The sequence below is a fragment of the Macaca nemestrina genome, chromosome 13 (genome assembly GCF_043159975.1).
Source record: "Macaca nemestrina isolate mMacNem1 chromosome 13, mMacNem.hap1, whole genome shotgun sequence".
NCBI classification, from domain to species: domain Eukaryota; kingdom Metazoa; phylum Chordata; class Mammalia; order Primates; family Cercopithecidae; genus Macaca; species Macaca nemestrina.
In genome coordinates, this window is record NC_092137.1 from 112,616,293 (window position 1) to 112,641,317 (window position 25,025).

The 25,025-nt window shown below is 47.2% G+C and overlaps 1 protein-coding gene across 4 annotated transcripts in view; it reads left to right on the top strand.

Moving 5' to 3' along the window:
• The first annotated feature begins 880 nt into the window (after positions 1-880).
• The window catches only part of LOC105490170 (UDP-glucuronate decarboxylase 1), a 113,423-nt gene continuing 89,278 nt past the window's right edge, over positions 881-25,025 (top strand). For 2 of the 4 annotated variants that reach the window (XM_011755547.3, XM_011755548.3), the window contains exon 1: positions 881-1,041. In XM_011755547.3, the coding sequence (XP_011753849.1) occupies positions 948-1,041 (94 nt within the window). In that variant the 5' untranslated portion in view covers positions 881-947. The remainder of the gene's footprint in view (positions 1,042-25,025) is intronic. The other 2 variants (XM_011755544.2, XM_011755546.2) reach the window with 2 other exon arrangements.

Here is a 25,025-nt window from a genome sequence, read left to right on the forward strand (position 1 = left end):
TCTTCTGATACATCTCCTTGCTTGTAATCATTCAATAAATGCTTTCTAAACACAGGTACCTCCTATGCAATCAGTACAGCACTTACAAAACAGATCAACAAAAAGACTGAATGAAACACATATGACAACGTGTTCATGGTTTTTCTCTAGGCAGAGACAGTGCAATTTCATCTTTTCCTCGTCTATCCTAAATTAATATACTTAGCACTGCCTTTAAAAATAATAAAAAAACTCTTTATTTTTAAAAGAAAAGCACCCCAGTTGATCATAGCCAAGGAAAAAAAAGACGCAGCCAGTTTTTACTTCGGCAAGGTTTGGGGGATTTATCATTTTCGCTGCCGATATTCTAACTAAAAAAAACCCAACTAAACAGCCCAGAGAACGAGGCAACTTTCTGAGGCAGGCATTCAACAACTTCAAAAGCTCGGCCAAGTTTAGCAAATAAGTTTCGTTTCACCGCAACACCGGGACGCCCACCGCGTGCCCCCAGCCGGGCGGGGCTCGGAAACTGGCCACCGCGGTCGTGCCCTTGGGTTGGGGACGCACCTCAGCGAAACAAACGTAGCAGCACTTCCCGGCTGGCGCCCGCGCGCTACAGCTCGGAGAAAACAGACCGGAACGCGCCTGCGCCGCGCTGCGCCGCACCGCGCCGCACCGCCCACCAGCCCTCCAGGCCACATTCTTCGAAAACCAGGACAAGAAAGGCGGCAACTGCGCCTGCGGGGAGAGAAGCCGGAGGGGCGGGGGCGGAGCCGGAGGAAGGGGGTGGAGGCGCGCGTGCGCGCTGATCCCGCCGGCAGGAAGCCCGGCGCGCGGGGGCGGGGTCTCGCGGCGGCAGGGGGCGGGGCTCTCGGGGCCGCTGCCGCCGCCGCCGCCGCCGTCGCCGCGCATTGTGCAGCAGGCGGGCCCCCGCGCGGCAGGGCCCTGGACCCGCGCGGCTCCCGGGGATGGTGAGCAAGGCGCTGCTGCGCCTCGTGTCTGCCGTCAACCGCAGGAGGATGAAGCTGCTGCTGGGCATCGCCTTGCTGGCCTACGTCGCCTGTGAGTGCGCGCCCGCGGCTAGGTGGGGAGCCCCATTCATTCCCCGGCTCCGCGGTGGGCCGGGCGGCGGTGGTGCGGAGCCCCGAGGCGGCCCTGCAGCCCCGCGTTGCTCCCCGCCCCGGGCGGGACCGGCGCTTTCTGCTCCCACCCCTTTCCACCCTTGCAGCAAAGCGGGCCAACTTGGGCGCACACCCCCGACAGCTTAGGCCCGGGCGCGGACCCCGGACGGAGGGGCCCTTAGCCGTCCTCGGGCGGCCCCCGGTCCCTGCCTCCTGTCCGGGGAACTCGGCGGCGGCGCTGTCGTCCACGTCGCGCTTGGAGCCGGCGAGAATCCCGGCCGGCGACTCCGGAGCGTGCCGCGTGGGGATACCCTTGGGGACACCCGCGGTCGCGCCGCGGTGTTGGTTAAGTCGGATAAAAATACTGTGGCCGTTGGCAGAGCCCCCGCTCCGACTGTTTGCTCCTCAGGAAAATTACTCAGCGTTTAACTCTTGGGGAGCCAAGTGTGGGCGGCCCCCCGGGCCGCTGCCGTGGCCAGGTGTCGGGGCGCACGGGCACCCCCATTCTAGGTTTTCCCCCGGGGCTGGGCGGCCGGGCCCAGCGGGCAGGCAGTTCGGTGGCCGGGCGGGGCGTGCCTGCAGCTTCGCCGTGCGCGGGTCTAGTTTCTGTCATCACTCACAGCGTGCTGCCTGGAGACGGGGCAGGAGGGGCACTTCGCAGGCAGGTGGTGGGCCCTCTGCTTATTAGGGAAGTCAGAAACCGTCCTTTTTAAGATCTATTCGTTGGGCATATGTTTTAATTGCTGTTGTTAATACGTCACCAAGTACTGAAATTGGACTGGAAATAGCTCCCAGTGTGAGCTGCGTTTGAATGCTAGCCACCGAGACACACTGAAATGAAATCACCTGCTAACCTGTTGAGTTATCAAGATCTAATTCCCGAGGTTAGTGGGGAATCACTTGTCTGAAGTGACTTCAGTTGGCTCTAAGAAGGCAAGTATGAGTAGATACAGCCTGCCTGCTAGAGCCCAGCTGTTCAGGAGGTGGAGCTGGAAAACCCCAGCAGGACTCCGGGTTGCTAGGGCAGGTTTCAGGCCTCGGATGGGTGTTAGATGTGAATAGTTTTGCAAGGGAGGAAGAACTAGTCTGAAGTGTGTGTGGCAATCTTGAGTAAGAAAGCTGAGACCCAAGAGGAAAGACCATTTAAAGTTGAATAACTATTTATTATGGCAATAATACTACCTTCATTTGTTGAGTGCTTAACTGTGTATGTGAGTCTTGATTCTTAGTGCCATTGTCTGAATCATTCAGCAACCCTGGGAAATCGGTGCTATAATGATTCCTATTTTAGAGGTGAGGAAGTTAAGGCCAAGAGAGATTAGGAAATTTACGGATGATCACACAGATAGCAAGAGAAGGAAGGCCAACATTTGAACCCAGAAAGGTCTAGGAGCAGGAGCTAGAACCCAGGTCTTCCGACAGCAGTTTCCATTTTATTTTGGGGGTATTCTAAAGTTGCCGCAAGGGTTTAGAATTAATAAACTAGGGGAGTTATGGAGTCATGGATTTTTTTTTTTTTTTTTGAGACGGAGTCTCGCTCTGTTGCCCAGGCTGGAGTGCAGTAGGGTGATCCTGGCTCACTGCAAGCTCCACCTCCCGGGTTCACACAGTTCTCCTGCCTCAGCCTCCCGAGTAGCTGGGACTACAGGCGCCTGCCACCACACTCGGCTAATGTTTTGTATTTTTAGTAGAGACGGGATTTCACCATGTTAGCCAGGATGGTCTCGATCTCCTGACCTCGTGATCTGCCCGCCTCGGCCTCCCAAAGTGCTGGGATTACAGGCGTGAGCCGCCGTGCCTGGCCGGAAAGTTTTTTTTAACCTGTTATTCATCTAACCAGGAAATCTTACCAAGTCCTTACTGTTGTTGCTGAACTTGGCACCAGGAGACACCATGGGGTGCTAAAGCACCTGGTCTGTGCTGTGATGGTACAGACCGTATACCACAGTCAGGCACATTGGTTCTCAGACTTAAGCATGCATCAGAATCACTAGGGGGTTTTTTAAAAACACAGACTGCTTGTCTCCCTCCTCAAGATTCTGATTCAGTTGGTCTGGGATGTGGCCTGAGAATCTGCATCACTAATAGGTTGTTCTGTATGCTGTTGCTGCGGCCTGACCCCACTTTGAGACCCACTGGCCGAGATGGTGAGGTGGGCATGAATTGGAAATGAAGGTTAAATTACAAACTGGTGTGAGGGAAAGAAATGAATGAGAACTGTGGCAGGAACTCCTGAGTGAAAGCAATCAGGTATGTTTGTTTTCTTGAGGAATCAAAAAGTGAGCTGAGAATGGAAGGCTTATGTAGGAGTTAACAGGGAGGTCACAGGAGAGAGCGAGTTCTAGGAGGAGCAGTGTGTGCAGAGGTCCTGCGGCAGCCAAGAGCAGGCAGTATTCTAGGAATGCAAAGAAGGATGGTATTGTTGGAGTGTGAAAACAAAATTACAGCCATGAGGCTGCCCAGGCAGACAGAGGCGAGAGCAGGCAGGCAGGCCTGGGGTGCAGCCCACGACATGGGTGATTTTAGCTATGAGGGGTTTAAAACAGGGTGGAGGCAGTGTTAATAAGGAGCAGGTATGCTAAGTCTGAGCCACTCTGCAGGAAAATATGTTACAGGGCTTGTGATTGATAACACCTAAGGACGCTGAAAATGTAGTCCCTCAACTGTAATGTCTGTGTTTTCTAATCTCTGCTTTACCTAATTAATAATCTTGTCCTCCCTGTTACAAGTAAACTCTCACCACTGTTTGAAAAAACTGTCCATACTTCCCAATTATATACACCCTCACTGTTAGCCAGTCTCCGTTGCAGAAATGCCCTCCCGGTTTCGGGAACAGAACTCAAGTTCTGTTAGCCTTTCTCCTTCTGCTCCTTACATCTTTCCCAAAGCCTTTGCTACTTACTCTGGCCCTAAGTCTCCTCCTTGATACCACATAACTCTTCTTCATGTCTTGGGGTTGACCACCTGCCAACTTGCGTTGTACTTGAGTTCTTTCCCGTTCATATTTTGGCTTCTTCCTCAATGAAATCCCGATTCTGAGGACAGGGATTGTGTCTTATGTGTTTCAGCCCTTGTAGCATTTATAGCAGTGCTCATGGCTCATTGAAAGAACTCAGTTTCTACCCTTTGTACTGAATCAAAAATCAGGCCAACCTACTAGGTATCTCTTGGGCAGACTTGGCTTGAATAACCTTTAATGTATTATTTTTTTGACATGCATATAGTATAAAAAGTTAAGTAGCCTCTGCGGGGCCAAACAGTATCCCCTGCCACCATTTCCCTCTCCCCAGAAATAGGCACTTTACTCCTTTTTTTTTTTTGATACAGAGTTTTGCTTTTGCTGCCCAGGCTGGGTTGCAATGGTGTGATTTCGGCTCACTGCAACCTTGGCCTCCTGGGTTCAAGTGATTCTCCGGCCTCAGCCTCCTGAGTATCTGGAATTACAGGCATGCGCCACCATGCCTGGTTAATTTTGTATTTTTAGTAGAGACGGTTTCTCCATGTTTGTCAGGATGGTCTCAAACTCCTGACCTCAGGTGATCCGCTGGCCTTGGCCTCTCACAGGCTTGAGCCACCGCACCCAGCCCCTAGGCACTTCATTTCTTTTAGCTGATTATTTTGGTATTTATCTTTGTGCCATTGAATCACCTGGCTTCCTGATTTTTCAGTTGTAGATATTACCTAGTGACTTTGTTCTTTGGGAGATGATTTTTTTCTTCTCTTTGCCCCCGTGCATGCTCTCTACCCTCCTGTATAGATGTGGTATAATCTCACGGAGATCAACATGCAGTGTTTACAAGCGTGACTATGTAAATGCTGTTCTAGTGAGTCATGTTGTACCTTACTTTTTGTTTTCTCCAGAGAATAATTGGCCGGTATTCTAATTTGCTTGCTTTCTATGTAGTATGACAGATCCCACTGCAAACTCTTTGCCAGTTGTCGCGTCTTCCCCCACGATGTTCACGGGCATCAGGATGCCCCTCTGTCAGCACCCCTACCTGAAGAAGGGCCCCGGAGCCTTCTACTGAAACTTGTGTATGCATCTGGGGATCAGCTGCCAGCCTTACCACCTGCACCCACATCAGCCTGGACCTGCCCGCCGCAGGGCTTCTGTCTCCTGACTTCCTCTTCCTGACTCCCCCTTGTTTCACTCCCTGATTTGGATGTGATGGGAGGTGAATTTTGAGACTTTACCCATTAGTATGTTTTCTGCCTTCATGTCTGATAGATTGATAATATAGAATTATACAAAAAAATTTCTTTTCGAATTTTTGAAGCATCGATCCAATCCTTTTTGGCCTCCAGTATTGTTGAAGAGTTTCAAGCCAGTCCTTCTCTTTCTGAAGATTGTAGCGTCTTCCTTTCATCCCTGGTCATCAGTGTTCACCACACATGTCCAGCCCCCTGCCCCCCAGGCTCTTGGTAGGATTGCCCTCCCTTCCTCACTCCCTGAGCTTGATGGCCTCACATGGTTGCTGTGCCAGTGGCCTGGCCGGGAGCTGAGCGGAAGTGCTACTTCCACTTCTGGGCCTGCACTTAGCTGCGAGTGTAAGTTGCTGCCAGAGTTTTCCCTCCCTTTAGTTTGGTTCTGAACTCAGCTTGACAGTGATGATACTCAGCTTGCAGAACCCCCTCCTACCCATGCTGTGACCCTGTTCGATTGAAATAAACTTGAAGAATAAATCTTTGTTGTTTCAGGCCTCTGAGGGCTTTCGGGCTGCTCATTGCTGCAGCTTAACAATGCCTGCCCTGACTGATACATCCATGGTGTTCTGAGATACACAGTGCCTTGGTATATTTTATCCAGCATGTTGGGCATTTTTGTGCCCTGGCAATCCGGAAACACTTATTCTTTAGTTCTGGGAATTTTCTTGAATTATTCTGTGGTGATTTTCTCCCCTCCCATTTTCTGTTTTCTCTCTTTCTGGAACTACTACTATTCTGATAAAGGATTGCCAGACCAATCCTCTTATTTTCTATTTTCTACCATTTTAAGGTTGTTGCATTTTTGGGAAGCCTCCTCATTTTCGTATTTGGACTCTTCTAGTGATTTTTTTACATTTTATTTTTGCCATACTTTTTTCACGTATAAGAGTTCTTTTTTGTTCTGTCAACTTTTTTTAAAAAACTAAAACATGGTCTTCAGTTCATGGTATATTCTCTTGATTTTTAAAAATTTTGTTTTCTTTTCTCGTTGCTGAAGGATCTCTTTCCTCTAGGCTGCCTTCCCGTTTCTGTGTGAGGCTCTCCTCGGATGGCCTGCCCATGTTTAATAGTGGGGGACTCGGCGGGGATGGGCAGTGCCTGCTGTGAGCTGAACCTTTCCTTGTTGGGGCCTTCTGATCTCAGTGCTGTGGGTCGGTCCTCCCGGGCTGTTGTCACAAGACTCTCCCTGGTCCCTGCAGGAAGGGGAGGCTTGGCTGCCTGCCTCCTGGAGCCCAGTGAGCGAGGGCTGCAGCCTAATCAGTAACCTGATTGTCCCTGGGGGATCTGGGCTCTCCTGTCAGAGACCCTGATTCCACCATCTTCAGAGATGGAGCCACCTGTCTTCTCCCAGGGCGGGACAGGAGCTGGAAGTTGTCCTGCTTCTTAGATATCTTTGAAAATCAGACTTCCTGTCTCTGCTGCCTCCACACCCATTGCAGATGCGCCAGGCCTGGCCAGTTCTTGACCCTGTCTAGGTATAAATGGGCCGTTCCACTGTCCACCCGTGTCCGTGTTCTCTCCATGTCCCCACATTCACCCATCTTCTTTTTCCCATCCAGCAGAATTTTGGTGCCTGTTCTCCCCTCCCCTTCTCCCTGTCCACGTGGATTGATTCCTCAAACAACAAGAACAAAAAGAGAAATCAGGGAGGAGGGATATGGAGAGAGGGGCCGGGAGGAAAATAGATTGCCTATATTCAAGAAAAGAAAATAAATCAAAGACAAAAGACATTTTCTGATATTTTAGTGGGGTTTAGGAGCCATTATCTTTTCACCTTTAGCCTTTGAAAATTAGAGTTGAGGCCGGGCGTGGTGGCTCATGCCTGTAATCCCAGCATTTTGGGAGGCCAAGGCAGGTGGATCACCTGAGGTCAGGAGTTTGAAACCAGCCTGGCCAACATGGTGAAACCTGTCTCTACTAAAAATACAAAAAATTAGCTAGGCGTGGTGGCGGGAGCCTATAATCCCAGCTACTCAGGAGGCTGAGGCAGGAGAATCTGGTGAACCTGGAGGCAGAAGTTGCAGTGGGCCAAGATGGTGTGGTTGCACTCCAGCCTGGGCAACAAAAGCAAAACTCCATCTCAAAAGAAAAAGAAAAAAAGGAAATTAGAGTTGTGACATCTAGTAACGTTTATGTAATTTTTGGTGTATCATGGATTTTGTTGTAGTGACGTTTTAGTTGTGGTACCTTTCTTTCCTGCCGGTGTTGCTTAACAAGAAAAGAGATAAAACCTGAAAACCATATGAAAGAGTGTTTTATGTGTCTTAGTTTCGTGTTTATGGTAACAGGCTTCAAACTTCTCTGAGGTTGGGACTTTGGTTACAGTACAGTTTTGCCCTTAATATAATCAGCTCCTGCATGATTGGCAATTGCCCTCATAATTCACTCGGGACACAATTGCTGGCCTCTGCCTTGGATGATGTGCAGCAAGTTAGATATCACTGTGATGCCAGAGGACCCTGGGGGAGAGCAGATGCCTAAAATCCAACAACCTAGTACCAGTGGCATTCCCAGGCTGACCTGAGCATGAGATCAGCTTGGGCTTGTCAAGTGCAGGCTCCTAGGATCCTCCTAGGCCTGTATGAGCCTGGGGGTTGGAGGCACAACCTGGAAATTGTGAATTTTCAACATTTTCAAAATTTCCATGCAGATTTTCTATCTTTTCTACTAAAGGAATATTTTAGTGAACACCCAAATACTCTCTGCCCAGATTCACCAGATGCCTACATTTTTTCCACATTTGTCTTTCTCTTACTCTTTTGTATATATTTTATGTATACTTTTTTTGTTGAAATATTTGAAAGGTGCAGACATAACAGTATTTCACCTTCAAGTACCTTCATATATCTCATAAGAATAAAGGTATTCATCTATATAATCTCATTACCATTATCACACCTTAAAAATTAACAAAATAATATCGTCTAAGATATAGTCTATATTTAAATTTCTTCCCATTGTACCATAAATGACTGTGATAGCCTTTCTGAGAATTTTTTTTTTTTTTTTTGCTTCTGTTTTTTTGAGGCAGGGTTTCAATCTGTTGCCCAGGCTGGAATGCAGCGGCACAATCTTAGCTCACTGCAGCCTCGAAATCCTGGGCTCAAGTGATCCTTCTGCCTCAGGCTCCTGAGTAGCTGGGACTGCAGGTGTGTGCCACCACACCCAGCTAATTAAAAAAATTTTTTTTGTTTGGTTTAAAATCTAGGACCCAGTCAAGATTTACATGTTGCATTTGGTTTTATGTCTCCAAATTTAGCCATAATAGCCTGGTTTTTTTTTTTGTTTCTCATGACATTTACTTATATATATGTGTGTATGTACATATTTATGTATATACGTGTGTGTGTGTGTCTGTGTGTGTGTGTATAAGCCCAGAGCCGTTTTCCTATAAATGTCCCACATTCTGGATTTATCTGATTGTTTCCTTATGATTAAGTTCAGTTAAACATTTTTATAACAATGCTTGCTAATTGGTGGTGTTGGGAACATGTAGTGTCTGGGCTAGTCCCACTTGACAGTGTTCAGTGTGACCCCTGGAGGGAATGGCCTCTACCCTGCTTCATTTTGAAGGTACATTTTTGCAGTTTGCAATCTGTGGAGTGATTCTTGCAGCCTGTGCGAATATCTTGTTCTCCAGCCAGTGCATTTCACGTCCATTGACGATCCTTGCCTGGACCAGTTTTTATGTTGGGGATTGCAATTAGTGGTTTTCTAGTTGTGTAAATCTTTTAATGTTTGTTAACTGGTGTTGTTTTGAAAATAACTTTCCCTGCCTCTTTATTCTCTCACTGTATTAGTTTCCCATGGCTGCTGTAACAAATACCCCAAATTAGGTGCCTTTGAAACAAGAGGTATTTATTATTTCTCAGTCTGGCAGCCAGAAGTCTGAAATCAAGGTGTTGGCAGGGCTGAGCTCCCTCGAAAGGGATGCCCATAAGACCCAGGGCATTGAGTTGGCATTTCACAGAGGGATACAATTTGGGCAGTGGAGTTGAAGGTGAAAGTGATGGAATGAGCAGAGGCTGGAGTGGCACAGTGCCAGGAGCAGGAGTCTTTGTGGCCCATAAAGGCAGAATGTGTAAGTCTGACTAATTACATCCACAAAGACCTTTTTTCCAAGTGAGATAACAATCACAAATTCTAGGAATTGGGATGCAGACGTAGTTTAGGGGGCACCGTTAAACTCATAGTGATCATCTTTAATCACTGTGGATCGGTAGCTTCTTTTAGTCTTTGAGCACTTCCTTGATGTCTAGATGTTTCAGGCTCATCTTGTTCTTTTTCTGCCCCAAACCTGGAATCAGCCGTCTCTCCAAGGAGCCAGAATTGAGTGGAATCATTGGCCACTTGCTTGGTGTCTAGAGAGTGGGCGAATTGGTTGGTAGTATGGGAAAAGCACACACACGTGGTATCAGAAGTGTTCTGTAGGTAGAAACAGGGTTTAGGACTTGGGTGTCTTTATTTTCAACAATTTTCCCTTTTTCCACCATAGTTCCTAAGAAAACGGACAAGATAAAGTGGTCAAGGTAAAGTGCTGAGTACCATGAGAGAAATGAGACCTGGGACTTGGAGAGAACGGGATGCCCATAAGACCCGGGGCATTGAGTTGGCATTTCGCAGAGGGATACAATTTGGGCAGTGGAGTTGAAGGTGAAAGTGATGGAATGAGCAGAGGCTGGAGTGGCACAGTGCCAGGAGCAGGAGTCTTTGTGGCCCATAAAGGCAGAAGGTGGAAGACTGAGCTGACATAAACTTGATCTAATGAGATGAGTAAGCCTTCCATAAGAATTTGTGCAGCATGAGAGAGATTTTGATGAACATGCCTGAAGTGTTCAGACATTAGGGCAGGGCAAAGTATAATCAGTTTTGCATTTTGGGGTTGGCCAGTGTGGCCTGAAATGTGCTTTGTGGTGTGCCTCTCTCCTGTGCTGCCTACCTTTTGTAGATCTGTGACTGGATTCTAGTCCTGGTATATGATATGTTTGGTACTTCTGTACAGGCCAGTGCTGTGACCTGAATGTTTGTATCTCCTGGAATTCATATGTTGGAACCTAATACCTGAAGTGATGGCATGAAGAAGTAGGGTATCTGGGAGGTGATTAGGTCAGGGGGAAGAGCCCTCATGCAGGGGACTAGTGTCTTTGTAAAAGAGGCCCAAAGGAGTTCATTCTTCCCTTCCACCATGTGAGGATACAGCAAGAAGGCACCGTCTGTGAATCAGGAAGTGAGCCGTCACTGCCAGTGCCTTGATCTTGGACTTCCCAGCCTTCAGAACTGTGAGAAGCAAATTCCTGTTTTTTAGCCACCCACTGTGTAGTTTATTTGTGATAGTAGCCTGAACACGGACTAGCTGAGAAGTCAAGAACATGTCTAATGTGAGGTTGGAGAGCTTTCACAAATAGATGTTGAACAGGTGAGGCCAGTTCCCAGATTCTTCATGTGTACTGAACCCACATTAATGTCTACTGCAAATTTCTTTTCTTGCTTTTTGTCTTACAAATATGACAGGTCCTAGGAATCACCTGAAGGGCAAATGTGGGGAGGAGTAATTCAGGGTCAGCCCTTTTCTTTTTCTTTTTATACATTTATTTTTTTCTGAGGTGGAGTCTTGCTTTGTTGCCCAGGTTGGAGTGCAGTGGTATGATTTTGGCTCACTGCAACCTCTCCTCCTGGGTTCCAGCGTTTCTCCTGCCTCAGCCCCCGGAGTAGCTGGGATTACAAGTGTGGTCCACCACGGCCAGCTAATTTGTGTATTTCTAGTAGAGATGAGGTTTCACCATGTTGGCCAGGCTGGTCTTGAACTCTCGACCTCAGGTGATCCACCCACCTCGGCCTCCCAAAGTGCTGGGATTACAGGCATGAGCCGCTGTGCCTGGCAGGATCATCCCTTTTCTGAATAAAGTTGTCTCACCCTGATTCAGCTCACCCTGTCACATGGTGCTAGCTTTCTAACCTTCTGTTTCAATTTTTTTTTTTTTTTTTGCACTTGTAAAATGAAAATACTCTGGTCTCTTTTGCCTTGCAGGTAAAAATAATTTGTTTTAAATACTGTGAGGAATTGAGGGAATTTCTCTAAAGAGATGGTAGCTTCAGCTGATGAGCCTCAAGGGAGAAAAGGTGTTGTAAAGTAACCTGCAACATACAGGGACTCTTTCCAGGCAGGAAGGGCAGTGACCGCCAGCAAGTGGGAACTTCTCCACTGAGGGCGGCCGAGGGTTTCCTCATCGCCCTGCTTTTAGAAGGGCCAAGAGTGAATTTGGAGTTAATCCATCAGTTTCTTTTTGGTTAAGCTTTTTAGAGTTGCTGTAACCAAAATAAGTAAGTGAAATAAAGCAACAGCAGAAAACATTTGAACTTCAAAGCAGTCTTTTTAGAGGGAGTCTGGATGTGCTAGAAAAGGAAAACAATTTTGTTAGGGTGGTGAGATCTTGGAATGTTATTCTTAGTATCTTTGAATATTTTATAGTATTTTTAGAAATTGAAAGCAAAGCATGCTGGTTCTAAGTTAGAATTTGGTTGACGTATATACTGGGGTGACCTTGCTATTTTTTTTTTTTTTTTTTTTTGAAAAAAAGACGTGAGCAGGCAGCTGGGTTTTATCAGCAACAGAACATTGGTGGTGTACGATGGCTTGGTTGTAACCAAGGGAAAGAACCGAGTTGTTCTGACACTCATCAAGGGGCCTCGTGATGGCTCTGGTGGAAATGGCCATTAGCTGTGAATAACGGGTCCTCATAAACAGGGCTTCTCAGCAAAACTCATATACTGCCAAATCAGGATCTTTTTCTTTTTTTCCTTTAGGTTTCTTTTGCTGTTCTGTGCAATTTAATTCTGATTCCCTGCTTCCTTACCCCAGTGCATCCTAATTATTTAAAAAACAGAATTTCTATGCTAGGTTCTTAATACAATGAGAGGACCCCACTACCCCAATGGAGACGCTCTCTGCCCTCCTTAGGCTTCACCTTACCTGCATTCCCACCCCACCACCACCCACCAGTGCAGATGCTGAAATGCAGCCCTCACTTTGGGCAGGAGAAGCGGCACCCAACTATCCTGCAGTGAGGCGTGAAAAAGGGAGATGTCTCTCCGTTTCATAGAGGGGGAAACTGAGGCACAGAGAATGAGCCCAGAGCACTGACAACCCTCTGGGTTGGGGCGTAGCTGCGGTAGCTGAGGGTCATGCCTGTGGGTGCTGTGGTTTCCTCCTAGATTCCCTCCCTCACCTTTCCCTCTCTGCCCCTTTTGAACACAAAATGAAAAGGCTCACTTAAAACCATTATTAAAATTTTTAAAATTCCCATTTGAAAATGACAAAATACAGGAGAAATAAGAAAACAAGGTGCTCAATGTGGAAAAGCTAGAGAATGAAGTGCAAAGAAGAGAAAAATCCCAAACCTCATAATTTCTGCATATTAAATTGCCTTCCCATCCAGAAATAGCACCTAGCTTTTCTTTGCCAAGCTTGTTCAAGCGGCGGCCCGTGGGCTGCATGTGGCCCAGGACAAATTCATAAACATTCTTAAAACATTATGAGTTTTTTTTTTTTTTTTTTTGCTTTTTTTGCTCATCAGCTATTATTATTGTTACGTGGGGCCCAAGACAATTATTTTTCCAGTGTGGCCTGAGGAATCCAAAAGATTGGACATCCCTGCTTTAGACAGACCTTTCTTTTGGCCCTCAGGAAAGTTCTGTAATTTCTTTCTTTTGCGAAGTGTATTTCCATCAAGTTTCTCTTTAGCATTCATTCTACATCAAGATCAAGTATCAAATATATTACTAACAAAACTTTTTAACAGTAAGCAATAAAGAGCCCTGAAGTCATAATCCATCTTTAAAAAAATTTATCCTTTGCCTTTTGTATGAATGCTTAAGTTGTCTACATTTTTCCCATCTTGTTCTTAACGTTTAGAAAGTGCCCTACTTTCTGAAAGAAATAATAGAGCTTTACATGTTATGTCGGATCCTAGCGCTAGCAGTCCTGGGTTTCTTAGATCATAGTAGTTCCGCCTAAAAGTGGTGGTGAGAAGTCTGAATTTACTTTTACTTTTTCTTTCTAACTAGTATGATTGTTTTTTGTTGTTGTTGTTGTTGTTTTTGGAGACGGAGTCTTACTCTGTAGCCCGAGCTGGAGTGCAGTGGCACCGTATCGGCTCACTGCAACCTGCCCTCCTGGGCTCAAGTGTTTCTGGTGCGTCAGTCTCCCGAGTAGCTGGGACTACAGGCGCACGCCACCATGCCCGGATAGTTTTTTGTATTTGAGTGGAGACAGGGTTTCACCATGTTGCCCAGGGTGGTCTCGAACTCCTCCGCTCAGGCGATGCTCCTGCCTGGACCTCCTAAAGTGCTGGAACTACAGGTTGTGCTACCATGCCCCACTTGCCCCAGCTTTCTTTGCCTTAGGCGTTCTAAAAATAGTTTTATCCACGGTTATTCTCAAACCTAATCTGTGGTGCTGGCTGGAGCCTGCTGAGAAGGGAACATGTGCTGGGAGCTGGGGCCAGTCAGCAGTTTTCAGAGAGGCGTTGGCATTCAGTGGTGAGGTTCCAGAGCCCTGCCCCGAGCCAGGGATGTGATTGGCGGGAGGAAGAAGAGTACAGGGCTGCTGCGGGATGTGCCTGTAAGGATGAGGGCCCTGATGCTTAGCCTCATTGGTGACGGGCATGGGAGGGGCGAAACTCCAGTGACCTCTCTGCAGCACCCTGTGGGATGCCCCCATGAGCTAGGAGGGTTTCCCTCCCCTTGGTTTTCCTCTTTTTCTTTAATGAATCTGTTCATTCCATCAGAAAACTAAGGAGATTCATTCATTTGGTAACCTTAGGGTAAGTATATTTCATTTTCCATTGTTATTGTTTGAGGTAAAATATTGTCACAGTTCTGTAGGTGGAGCCTACATCTCTTTAAGTAGAAAAAGGCCAAAGAAATAGCATGGCAACATTTTCTACCATGCCACACCAGGCGTCATTGATATTTGCGAAGTTGAGAGGAGAGAAAGAAGGAGAATCCACTTCTTATCATTTGATATTTGTCTGTAGTAATTTGCAGGATCAAAGTCCATTTTTGCTTTCTGGAGATCAGAAGTAGTCTGGAAATTTTCTTTCTATTTCTGCCTCCCTATTCTGCTCCCCAAATTTGATGCTATCCTCTGGCATTTCGGATGAAGAGGTGTTTTGTGCTTGTTAAATGGTGACACTGGACTAGAACCTTGAGTGAAACGTGTGAGTGCCACATGTTTCCAAGTTGATTAGTGTCCTGCTTCCAGTGACAGAAGGTACTTGATTTTCTCAGGTGGAGATGTGCAGATAGTGTATCTTATTTCCAGTTCCAAGAATTAGTCACATAGTTGTTACTGAAGTATCTATTGCAGAGCTTTCTCTCTGTAGTATTTTTGCAGCCAAAACCTAAGGTGAGGTGGAGAACCTGGGAAGGTACTTGGTGGTTAAGGGTGGTTTCTAATTTGGATAGTGAGATGCAAGGGTCATTGATATTTTACATATATTTCTGGGGCTTAGTTTTAATTCATAATTTTAACCATCAGTCTGGAAGTATATGGAATGCATTGCTCCCTTCCAGCTAATCCTGTTCACCTTCCCGTGGGTTAGAATGTCTTAAGTGCTTTTAAAATGTAAATGGTTTTATGCTCTTGATTTTTCTGTGCTTTGCTTTTTTACTTTATATGTGGAGGAAATCTTTCTTTTCTGAGACGGAGTCTCGCTCTGTTGCCTAGGCTGGAGTGCAGTGGTGTGATCTCGGTTCACTGCAACCTCTGCCTCCTGGGTTCAAGTGATTCTCCTGCCTCAGCCTCCGGAGTAGCTGGGATTATAGGTGCACGCCATCATGCTTGGCTAATTTTGGTATTCTTTTAGTAGAGATGGGGTTTACCATGTTGGCCAAGCTGGTCTGGAACTCCTGACCTTGTGATCTGCCCGCCTCAGCCTCCCAAAGTGCTGGGATTACAGGCATGAGCCACCGCGCCCAGCGATGGAGGAAATCTTTCAATGTAGAGATCTACCTCATGAATCCATGGTTGCACAGAACTCATTGGTAGATTTATGTCATAGTGCCTGTGCCTGATGCATGACGAAGCCACAGAGGGAGACTGGGCACCCTTGGGATGAGGAGAGAGCCAGACACCAGTGACCATGCAGGGCTTTGCTGCACAGAGTAAAGGTAACGTGAAGCCCTGCTCCCAAGCTGTGCCCAGTCCAGCCCACAGGGACCTGGTCCTGAGCGAGCTTTATCAGCACAGCCCTGCCATCCGTTAGAAAAAAGGCCCATTAATGATCAGACACTGATTATTTCTTAGGAAGTACGAGTGTGATAAAAGAAGCTGGAAGGCATTCTGTGGTTCAGGAAGGCTGGGGGGCACTGGGTGTGCTCAGAACTACACTGCCCAGCTTGCCACAGGTGATGGAGGAGTGGACATAGGGCAGGGGCAAGGGGGCTGGGTGTGGGGGCCAGTGCCAGGCATCCACTAGGGGGTATTCCACTCCACGTGGAATATTGTAAAAGAGATTGTGGAGCTGCTATATATATATATATACACACACACACAGACACAGACACATAGGCACACATGTACATATACACACATACATATATACACACATATATACATACACATACACCCACTTGTATATATTTATACTCACACACACTTGTATATGTATACATACACATATTTGTATATATGCACACACGTATGTATATACACACACATACTTGTATAGACACATATACTTTTTGCCTCGTCCTTGTACATTATTTCTGTTATAATTAACTTAATATAGATAGTGGTACATATACGTATATGTGGGGCGCATGCTCAAGACTGATAATTGGAAGCAGGTGACCAGATTGTTCTGGAGAACTCAGAAATCTTGAACAGGAAAAGGACAAAGACTTTTTGGACAAACCGTGTAAAGAAGGGAGAAGTGCCACATGGGGATGGCATAGACAGAAGGGCCCGGAAGGAGGCAGCCTGGTGATGCAGTGGCCAGGGCCCCCATGTGGCGGGCACAGAGATGGGGGACACGTGGAAGAACACATTGTCAGCATCTGCCAACCACGATGGAAGAGCCGTGAAGAGGGAGAAGGGGCATCTAGAATTGAGTCGCGCCTGAGACGGAGGAGGTGCGTGCAGAGGAGTTCTTCTGACATTTGACTCTGTTGTTTGTCTTACTAAAATGTGGAATGTCTTAAGACGAACTGAGCAAGTGAGAACACAGGTGAGTGACCAGAGCAGAGGGTCTCAGATTTGGGCCAGATGGCCGGGCCACACCCCAGAGTGTCTGCTTTGACAGCTGTCCTACCCCAGGCTGCAATAACAAAATGCCACAGACTGGGTGGCTTATAAACAACAGAAATTTATTTCCCACAGTTCTGGAGGCTGGGAAGTCCAAGATGAAAGCCCCAGCAGATTCAGTATCTGGTGAGGGCCCACTCCCTGGTTCATAGATGGCGCCTTCTCACAGTGTCCTCACATGGCATAGGGGTGAGGGCACTCTCTGGGGTCCCTCTTAAGAGGGCACTGACCCCACTCATGAGAGCTCTGCTTTCCCAACTCAGTCACCACCCACAATCCTCACCTTGGAATGCCAATATATTGGGGATTAGAATTTCAACATGTGAATTTGAAGGAGACACAAATATTCAGATAGGAGCCCTGCCTGGGACCTGAGAATCCATATCTCCAGCAAGTTCTCAGATGAGGCTGCTGGTGCAGTTCAGGAACACACCTTGCATAGCTCTGGTCTGAACAGGCGTTTGTGCTGTTCTCCCTTAGAGGATTCCCTGTGGAAGTGAGTTTCTTTTATCCAGGTATTTTATTCTTAAAATAAACAAATATATACATGTATAGCTTTAAAAATGCATGTAGCTAGACCAGGCTTGGTGGCTTACGTCTATAATCCCATCACTTTGGGAGGCCGAAGCAGGTGGATCACCTGAGGTCTGGAGTTCAAGACCAGCCTGACCAACATGGTGAAATCCGTCTCTACTAAAAATACAAAAATTAGCCAGGTGTGGTAGTGCGCACCTGTAATCCCAGCTACTCAGGAGGCTGAGACAGGAGAATCGCTTAAACCCGGGCAGTGGAGGTTACAGTGAGCCGGATCGTGCCACTTCGTTCCAGCCTGGGTGACAGAGTGAGACTCCATCTCAAAAAAAAAAAAAAAAAAAAAAGGATTTAGCTTTAAAAAGCAAAAACATTGACCCTGCTGTATGTGTTATCCTCTAAGTTGCCCTTTTTACTTAACATTGACGTTTTATGTGCAAAGACTTTCAAAAGGTGCAGATATCATCTGCAAAACCCATACTTTTAACCACCTTTTTAAAAAAGTGATATCTTGGGGCAGATTTTTTCCCCTGGGCATATTGGTAGGGTTTTATTAGGTAAGCCTATTGGAAGGTGTGCGTCACAAACAAGGGTTTTATAGCCGGATTTCAGAGCCTACCATCTGGGGTTGCAGAGGGCTGCTCTTTTGCCTGCTTCTGGAGGCAGCTAATTGGAGTTCTGGCTTCCTGGAGGGCTGAGAGCAGGGCGAGGACCACAGGGAGGACTGATAAGCAAGTGCCCTCTGCTTTAGGCTTGGAGCATGCCAGTTGCTAGAGCCTGCTCAGGTACCCCACATTGCCTTTTTATTTGGGCCACTTTTCATCCTGTGTAACCACTTAGGATGAGCGCAGGCCTGGAAGGCTGAGGGCGGTGGCGGCAAAGGCTACTCTAGTCTGGACATGCTTCAGGAAGTTTAGGGCGAAGGCTCCTTCAGGTTCAGGAGTAGGCATGGTTTCCCATTTGGCAGCTGCGGCTCTTTGGTCTGTCATGATGCCTGACCTTTGAGCACCTCATTCTTTTGGTAGGACCTAGCAACTGCGAAGCCCCTTCACACCAGGGACACATCCCCCTTTCTTACTCGAAGAGTTAAACACAGAGCAGTATCTTCTCATTTGAACCTTCTGGTCAGCTTAAGCCAAACTTTGAATGCTTTTCTTCATAGAAGAATGATGCATATTCTTACCTGCTTTAAGAAAACATTTCAGTTGTGCCACCTCAGGGTTTATCCAAGGCAAGTCAAAGGTTTGTCCTTTTCCAGAGAGCTGGGATGATTGGGGTTCTTCGGAGGTAAGGACGCATCTTTCCTATGTGCACTTGTTTTGTTCAGATGGGAGGTGGGAGGACTGCAGTCAGGTGGGGAGCAGCCTGGGTTGGGGGGATCGGGATCAGAATTTTCCGAAGATTCAGACTTGGCCCTTGACTTCTACCCAGGTGGACCAGTCTCTATGCAAAGCTGCGCTTTTGACTGGAGGAGGGGGCAGATACGCTTGGTAGGGTATGCTGTGGGTGAGGAGGGGTTTAGCCCTATATTTGGCTTGATTTGAGGGCTGTGACCTGGGCATATGAGCATCAGTAGATTAAAGGTGGTGACAGGTCCGGCTCTGTTTTGGCTGTGGTTATGTTTCATTGCTTAACCAACCACTTTAAAACATAGTGGCAGAAAACAGTTACCATTGTATTTATACCCATGGGTTTGGTGGGTCAGAAATTTGAGATGGATATGGCTCTTCCTCGTTTCGTGATGCCTGGGACTACACCCAGGTTAGAACATCCATTTGCAGGCGACTTCTTCACTGGCAGGTCTGGACCTTGAGGACAGACTCAGGCTTGACTGTTAGGGTGCCCACAGGCAACCTGTCCGGCCTCGGGTGGTCAGACTTCATGCATGGTGGTTCAGGGCTCTGAGACCGAGTGTCTCAGCAAATGTGGCGGAAGCACTGGCCACTGTGACCATCTAAAGACATCATATAGTGTATCTTCTGCTCTTCCCTGTGGTCCAAGCAGCCCAAGACCCCCAGACTTAAAAGAAGGACATAGAGACACTCCTCCTGTCCCCCCATGCAAGGTGTGCCAGATAATTTTCGGACAGGTTTTAAAAGTGTCACTTTGGAGTCTCCCTTTGGGTATAAAGATTCCATGTCGCTTTGCTGCAAGCACTTGGCAGACAAACTGTTTTACAACTCAGATGAAGCTTTTTGGTACAGCTCACATGTTCAGAAAAACTTGAGAGGAAAAGCAAACAGTCCAGCATCGGAATGCATGCAGCAGCAGCATTCTGGAACTTTCTCTGCCAATAATACTTTCAGTGTGCTCAAGGTGCCCTCTGTTTGTACAAGATTTCCATTTTGAACGCCTCTCTAAATTAAAGTGTTCCTGCGCTGAGCACTGGAAGGTTGGAAATCGCTATTTGTTCTCCTGAAATGGGGGGCATCTTTCACATTCCAGGAGGCTTCACTGTCCCGCTGAGGATTTCATGGAGGTTGATGTCACTCAGTTTTTGTTTGAGCATGTGCCACGTGGCATCGAGGATGGGGGGATTAGCTTAGGGGATGTGTCTGGAAATGAACAAGGCACCTTTATTCCGTGCAGATGGGAAGGAATCTGGAGCCCTTGACAGGTCATGCAGGCCTTGGACCGAGGCCTCACTTTTGGAAGGGTGGCCCGGGGTGGGTGGGTGCTAGCTGTGTGGCCTCGAGCAAGTCACAGGCTACCTCTTGGGGCCTGTCTTCCGCTGTGGGATGGTGGCGATACCATGACTTTGTGATTAGAACCAACATAAAAGGCCCACATGGAGTAGGTGCTCAGTAAGCAGTAGTGATGCCAGCATTGCCACTCTTACTGGGCACGTGCCTTGGTTCTGTTACAAGGCCCTCCCCAGGGCTGTGGCCTCTCACCATGTGCACCCCACACAGGCCCTGGGTTGCACCTCTGGCTGGTGTGGGCCTTCAAGCCCCGGGCCTCAGGTTCTGTTTGCCTATGAGACATCTTCATGTGGGTTGCTACAGGATGCTCTGAGCTAAGCATGTGCTTATCTCAGACCATCCTCCCCTGCCCCAGCTGTCTGCCTCAGGTGCTCTTATCTTGTGACATTACTGTCCTCACCCTCAGGACCTGTGGGCTCTGCCCTCTGCATTATTTACTTACTCTGTGTTCAACCCTTCCCTCACCCATTTGTCTCTCACACCTCTGCTTCCAGATTTGCTCAGGCTATAGCACCTCACTGTCTCTCATGCTCCGAACAGCTGTTCATTGCCTGCTGTCCGGAGCCCAGCTTTCTTGGAATAATATAAAAGGAAACACAACGGTGCCCATATTTGGTTCATAAACAGAGTCTCCTGGGGCTTGTTAGGAAAACAACTGTCCTGCCTCTCTTGACCTTGTTGCTGCATCTTCCCTTCCCCAGAGGCCTCTGCTGGCATTGCTGTCCCGGCTCCTCCCTCTTCCTCCACAAGTATCTCCTTCTCGGTCCGGGAATCTTCCCATTTATGAGTATGTGGCCCACAGGCATCTTCACGCTACTCCCCAGGGCTTGGGTGACTGCAGCCTTTACTTCTCCACCGTGCGTTATATATATGTGGCTGCTGGTCATTTTCCTTCAAGGACAAGAACTCCCTGGACTGGAATCACCCTAGTCCTTCTGGTATCCCTTAGAGCAAAGGTCAGCAAACTGTGGCCCGTGGGCCATATCTAGCCCACTGCTAGTTTTTGTAAGACCCAAGAGCTGGAAAGTTTCCACAGGTTTCAAATGGTTGAAAAAAGTCAAAAAGAATACTAGTTCACAGCGCCTGAAAATTACATCAAATGCAAACTTGTGTGTCCTTCAGTACAGTTGTGTGGGAGCACAGCCATGCTTTTACAAATTATCCTTGGCTGTGCTCACGCTCCAGTGGTAGAGTTGAGTAGCTGGGCCGGAGATGTCCCACAAAACTGCAATATTTGCTATTCTGGCTCTTTTAATAGAGTTTTGTGGGTTTTTAATTTTTTTTTTTTTTTTTTTGAGACAGGGTCTCACTTTGTTGCCTAGGCTGGGGTGCAGTGGTGTGATTATGGCTCACTGCAGCCTCAGTCTCCTGGGCAGTTCTCCCACCTCAGCTTCCTGAGTCACTGGGACCACAGGTGTGTGCCACCATACCCAACTAATTTCTGTATTTTTTTTTTGGAGAGACAGGATTTCACCATGTTGCTCATACTGACCTCAAACTCCTGGGCTAAAGCAGTCCACACTCCCAAAGTGCTGGGATTACAGGCATCAGCCACCACACCCAGCCTACAGTTTTCTGACTGCTGCCCTAGAGTAGCAATTCCCAGTCATTTGGGGGAGCTTTTTAGTCATTCTTTCAGCAAATATTGAGTGAGTACATATTATGTTCATCTGTCTCAGTACCCTGGATAACAACACTGAAGAAACCAAAATTGGTGCTCCTGTGGAGCTTACATTTTTTTGTTGGGCACAAACAGGCAATAAACATAGACATAGATAAATAGGTGTATTGGCTGGTGATAAGTGCTGTAAAGAAAAAGAAAGGCTAAGTGGGCTGTTGGTGGGGGTGCTCTTACAGATAGATTGGTCAGAAGACCTCTTTGATAAGGTAACTTTTGAGCTGAGCCCTTGGATGAACTGAGAGAGGAAGGGAGGAAGGGGGAAAGGTGAAGAGGCAGTTGGGAGAAGTGTAAGTGCAAAGGCCCTGAGGCAGGCAGGTGGGGCAAGTCTGAGGAATGATGAGGTGGATGGCCTGAGCCTGGACTCTGAACATTCAGAGCGGTGGGCAATAGGTGGTGGCAGCAGGTCCCCAGATCCCTTAGGGTAGAGGTCCTCTTCCCTCGCCAGGGGTCACAGTCACCTGGGGTTCTTAAAAAATACAGCTACTGGAGGCCTCTGCAGAGATTCTGATTCAGCAGGTCTGAAGTACAGACCTGTGGCCTGGAAGGTCCTGGATTTCATCGGTTGAGACTGGAGAATCAGATCCACATTGCCCCACCCCTGGCCCCATCTTCGTCAGCGTTGGGGCCTGCAGAGCCCTCGCAATGCTAAAAGGCGTGTGGATTAGGAACCTTGGCTACTGGGCCTCACACATTGCTTGGCTCCTAGAAGATACTGAAATAAATGTTGAAATTTTAAAAAAGAGACCTGCATTTGCCCTGTGACTGATGGCCTCTGTTACTATTATTTTGGAGCATGCCTTTTCTTTCTCTGTGCATGCTTCAGTCTAAAGGCCTAGGTCTCAATAAAGGGGTAAGTTCTCCAGCATCTAGCCAGTGGTGGCTGATCCACCTTTTATTGCAGGAAGTGGGGGCACGCTGTTTCCTGTAGTCTGAGGTGGACCCCCCCCCCCCCCCCCCACTGCTTGTCACCCAGCCAGACCTTTGGGAAGACTTCTCCATGCCCTCTCTGGGGATCCTCCCCATACTTGCTACATTTCCATCACAGACCCCACATCACCTACTGGACAGTAAAGCAATGTGTGCAGGGTCTTAACTTGTGCATCTGCAAGTACTGAGTCTTACATACAGTGTTACATAGATAACGTAGGGTAGGAGAGCAGTCTCCCTAAATCACACTTCCTTCCTGTGACTTAGTGTAAAGGTACATATGCTTTCCAGTTTAAAATAGTGATTGGAATGACTGAGAAAAACATGCTAAAGCATACTGTAGCCATTTAAAATGGACAGGTATAAAATGGAAATGGTGATTTTGCTTGATCCAGCCTTGTAACATTACTTGAAATAGGACCATTGAAATTGCTACCCAGATCTGGATTCCTGGTGAAGAATCTGTACTTTGTGTGTGGCCTGGCATTCAGGGACTCAGGCTGTATCTCTATTCTAAAACAAATGTGCCTCTTAAAATCCTGGGCTTTGATGGATTCTGAATTGGTGGTTTTTCATTCGTTTGGGGTCTTGAATTCATTTATGGACCTTGACCTGTGAACACACAATTTCACGTGTGCTTTCACATGAGACTCCCCTCTAGTCTCCCTGAAACCCATTCAGGGATCCGTGGAGACCCACAAACTTCAGATTGGGAGACTGTGTTCTAAAAGGATTGATCTCATGAGAGCTGATGACTGTTTAAGAAATCAAGTTAGACTCAGAGAGATTATGAAAGTGTTGGGTTAGCATTTTAAGTTTTTCTTTGTTGGAAAAGGACACTCATTTTAATCATACCCTTTAAAACACTCAATATTTCACTCTAAATGAAAACTTTTATGAGTTAGATTTTCTTGAACTGGGTTTCCCTGCATAGCTTGAAGTCTGGATACCAACATAATGAGAACTATGAAGCTGATGTGCCTCAGTTTACATACAAAGTATTTTTAAAATTTATATTAAAAATTAAAATATCTTGAAAGCTGTGTAAGGGAATTCAGTTATAAGCCCTTTGTCAATAACTGAATAAGTATCTTTCTTAAAATACTTACTTTTCTTAATATCGATTCCTGGTACTATATAAATGGGTTTAATTCAGTTCAAATATTTGTAGAGTGCATCTGTTAGTAATGCCCAGCGATCTGTTTGAAGCACTGTAAGGTGGGTCAAAATAACTCAAGCAGGTTGCAAAAACTTAAAAGCAACATTACTTTAAAGTAATGTGTAACTTTTAAGGTCTATGCCCTGCAACCTTTCAGGCTACTCTACACAAAACTACACAAAACTACTGCTCCATAATTGTTGGAAATTGCTTGTGTCTTTCCATTCGGAATCTGTGCAGCAATGTGGGGGTTTGTCCTGCTTTGCCGTGTGTGTGTGTGTGTGTGTGTGTGTGTGTGTGTGTGTCTGTTCTTTGGTCTGGGCTGGGTATTGGATTCTGTCTGAAGTAAAGCAGGTAGAGCTTTTGATAATTTGAAAGGAGGCCAGAACACTTGACATAAAAACATTGTAAAGATTAATTGGTTATATCGCATCTGAAGATAAAAATAAGCAAGGGATAAGTGTTATAAGAAAAGGGAAAAATTACTTGGCATGCATTCAACTAATTTTAGTGCTTGGACCACGAATGCCTGGTGTAGCAAATGTAAATATGAAAACACCTCATCTTGCAGAGAGACCCACCTGTAAGGTACCAATTAGAACAAAACATGTAGCAGGCCTTGGCCACACAGCAGGGCCCCCAGTGTCTCCTGGAGCAGGAGGGATGATTGAAGATGCTTTCTGGAGAATAAAATCTCAGATGAGTCTTGGAGGTGCAAGTGCCCAGGACACCACCTGTGGACGAGCTGAAGGGTTGGGGACAGCAGGTGGTTTAGGGAGGGTGGAGAGTCCCATGCAGGGGGCTGCTTGCAGGGGGCTGCTCTGGAGGTCTGAGTGGGGAAGTGTGGAGGTCTGAGTGGGGAAGGAAGGGATTCATGAAGCCTCCTTTGCAGCGTGAATCAGGAGGTGCAGCTGGGGAGGAGAGGGCATGTCTCCAGGTGCGTCTCCAGCCTCCAGGGTCAGTAGAAGAAGTCTGAGACCCAGAAGTGAATCTGGTCCTTATCTGCTTACATCCATTCTTACCCATTTATGAACGGTGGTAAAGCTTTGGCTGTGGCTTGGGCATCATTCGCCAGGGCTGATCCTGGGAAGAGATCATTAAGGAGAACCAGTGGGCAGGGGGAAAGGGCTCAGGACATCATGGTCAAGGAAACTGAAGGTGTCTGGGATGGGTGGCAGCCTTCACTGCTCTGAAATGAACTGAGGATAGAAGGATTGAGATATTTCTGTGAAATCAACTTTTTTTTTTCCCCCAAGACAGGGTCTCACTTTTGTCACCCAGGCTGGAGTGCAGTGGTGCTGTCTCAGCTCACTGCAACCTCGACCTCCTGGGCTCAAGTGATCTTTCTGCTTCTGCGCCGCATCCCCCCCGCCCCCGAGCCCCCGGCCCCACCGCTGCCTCCCCGCCGCACCCA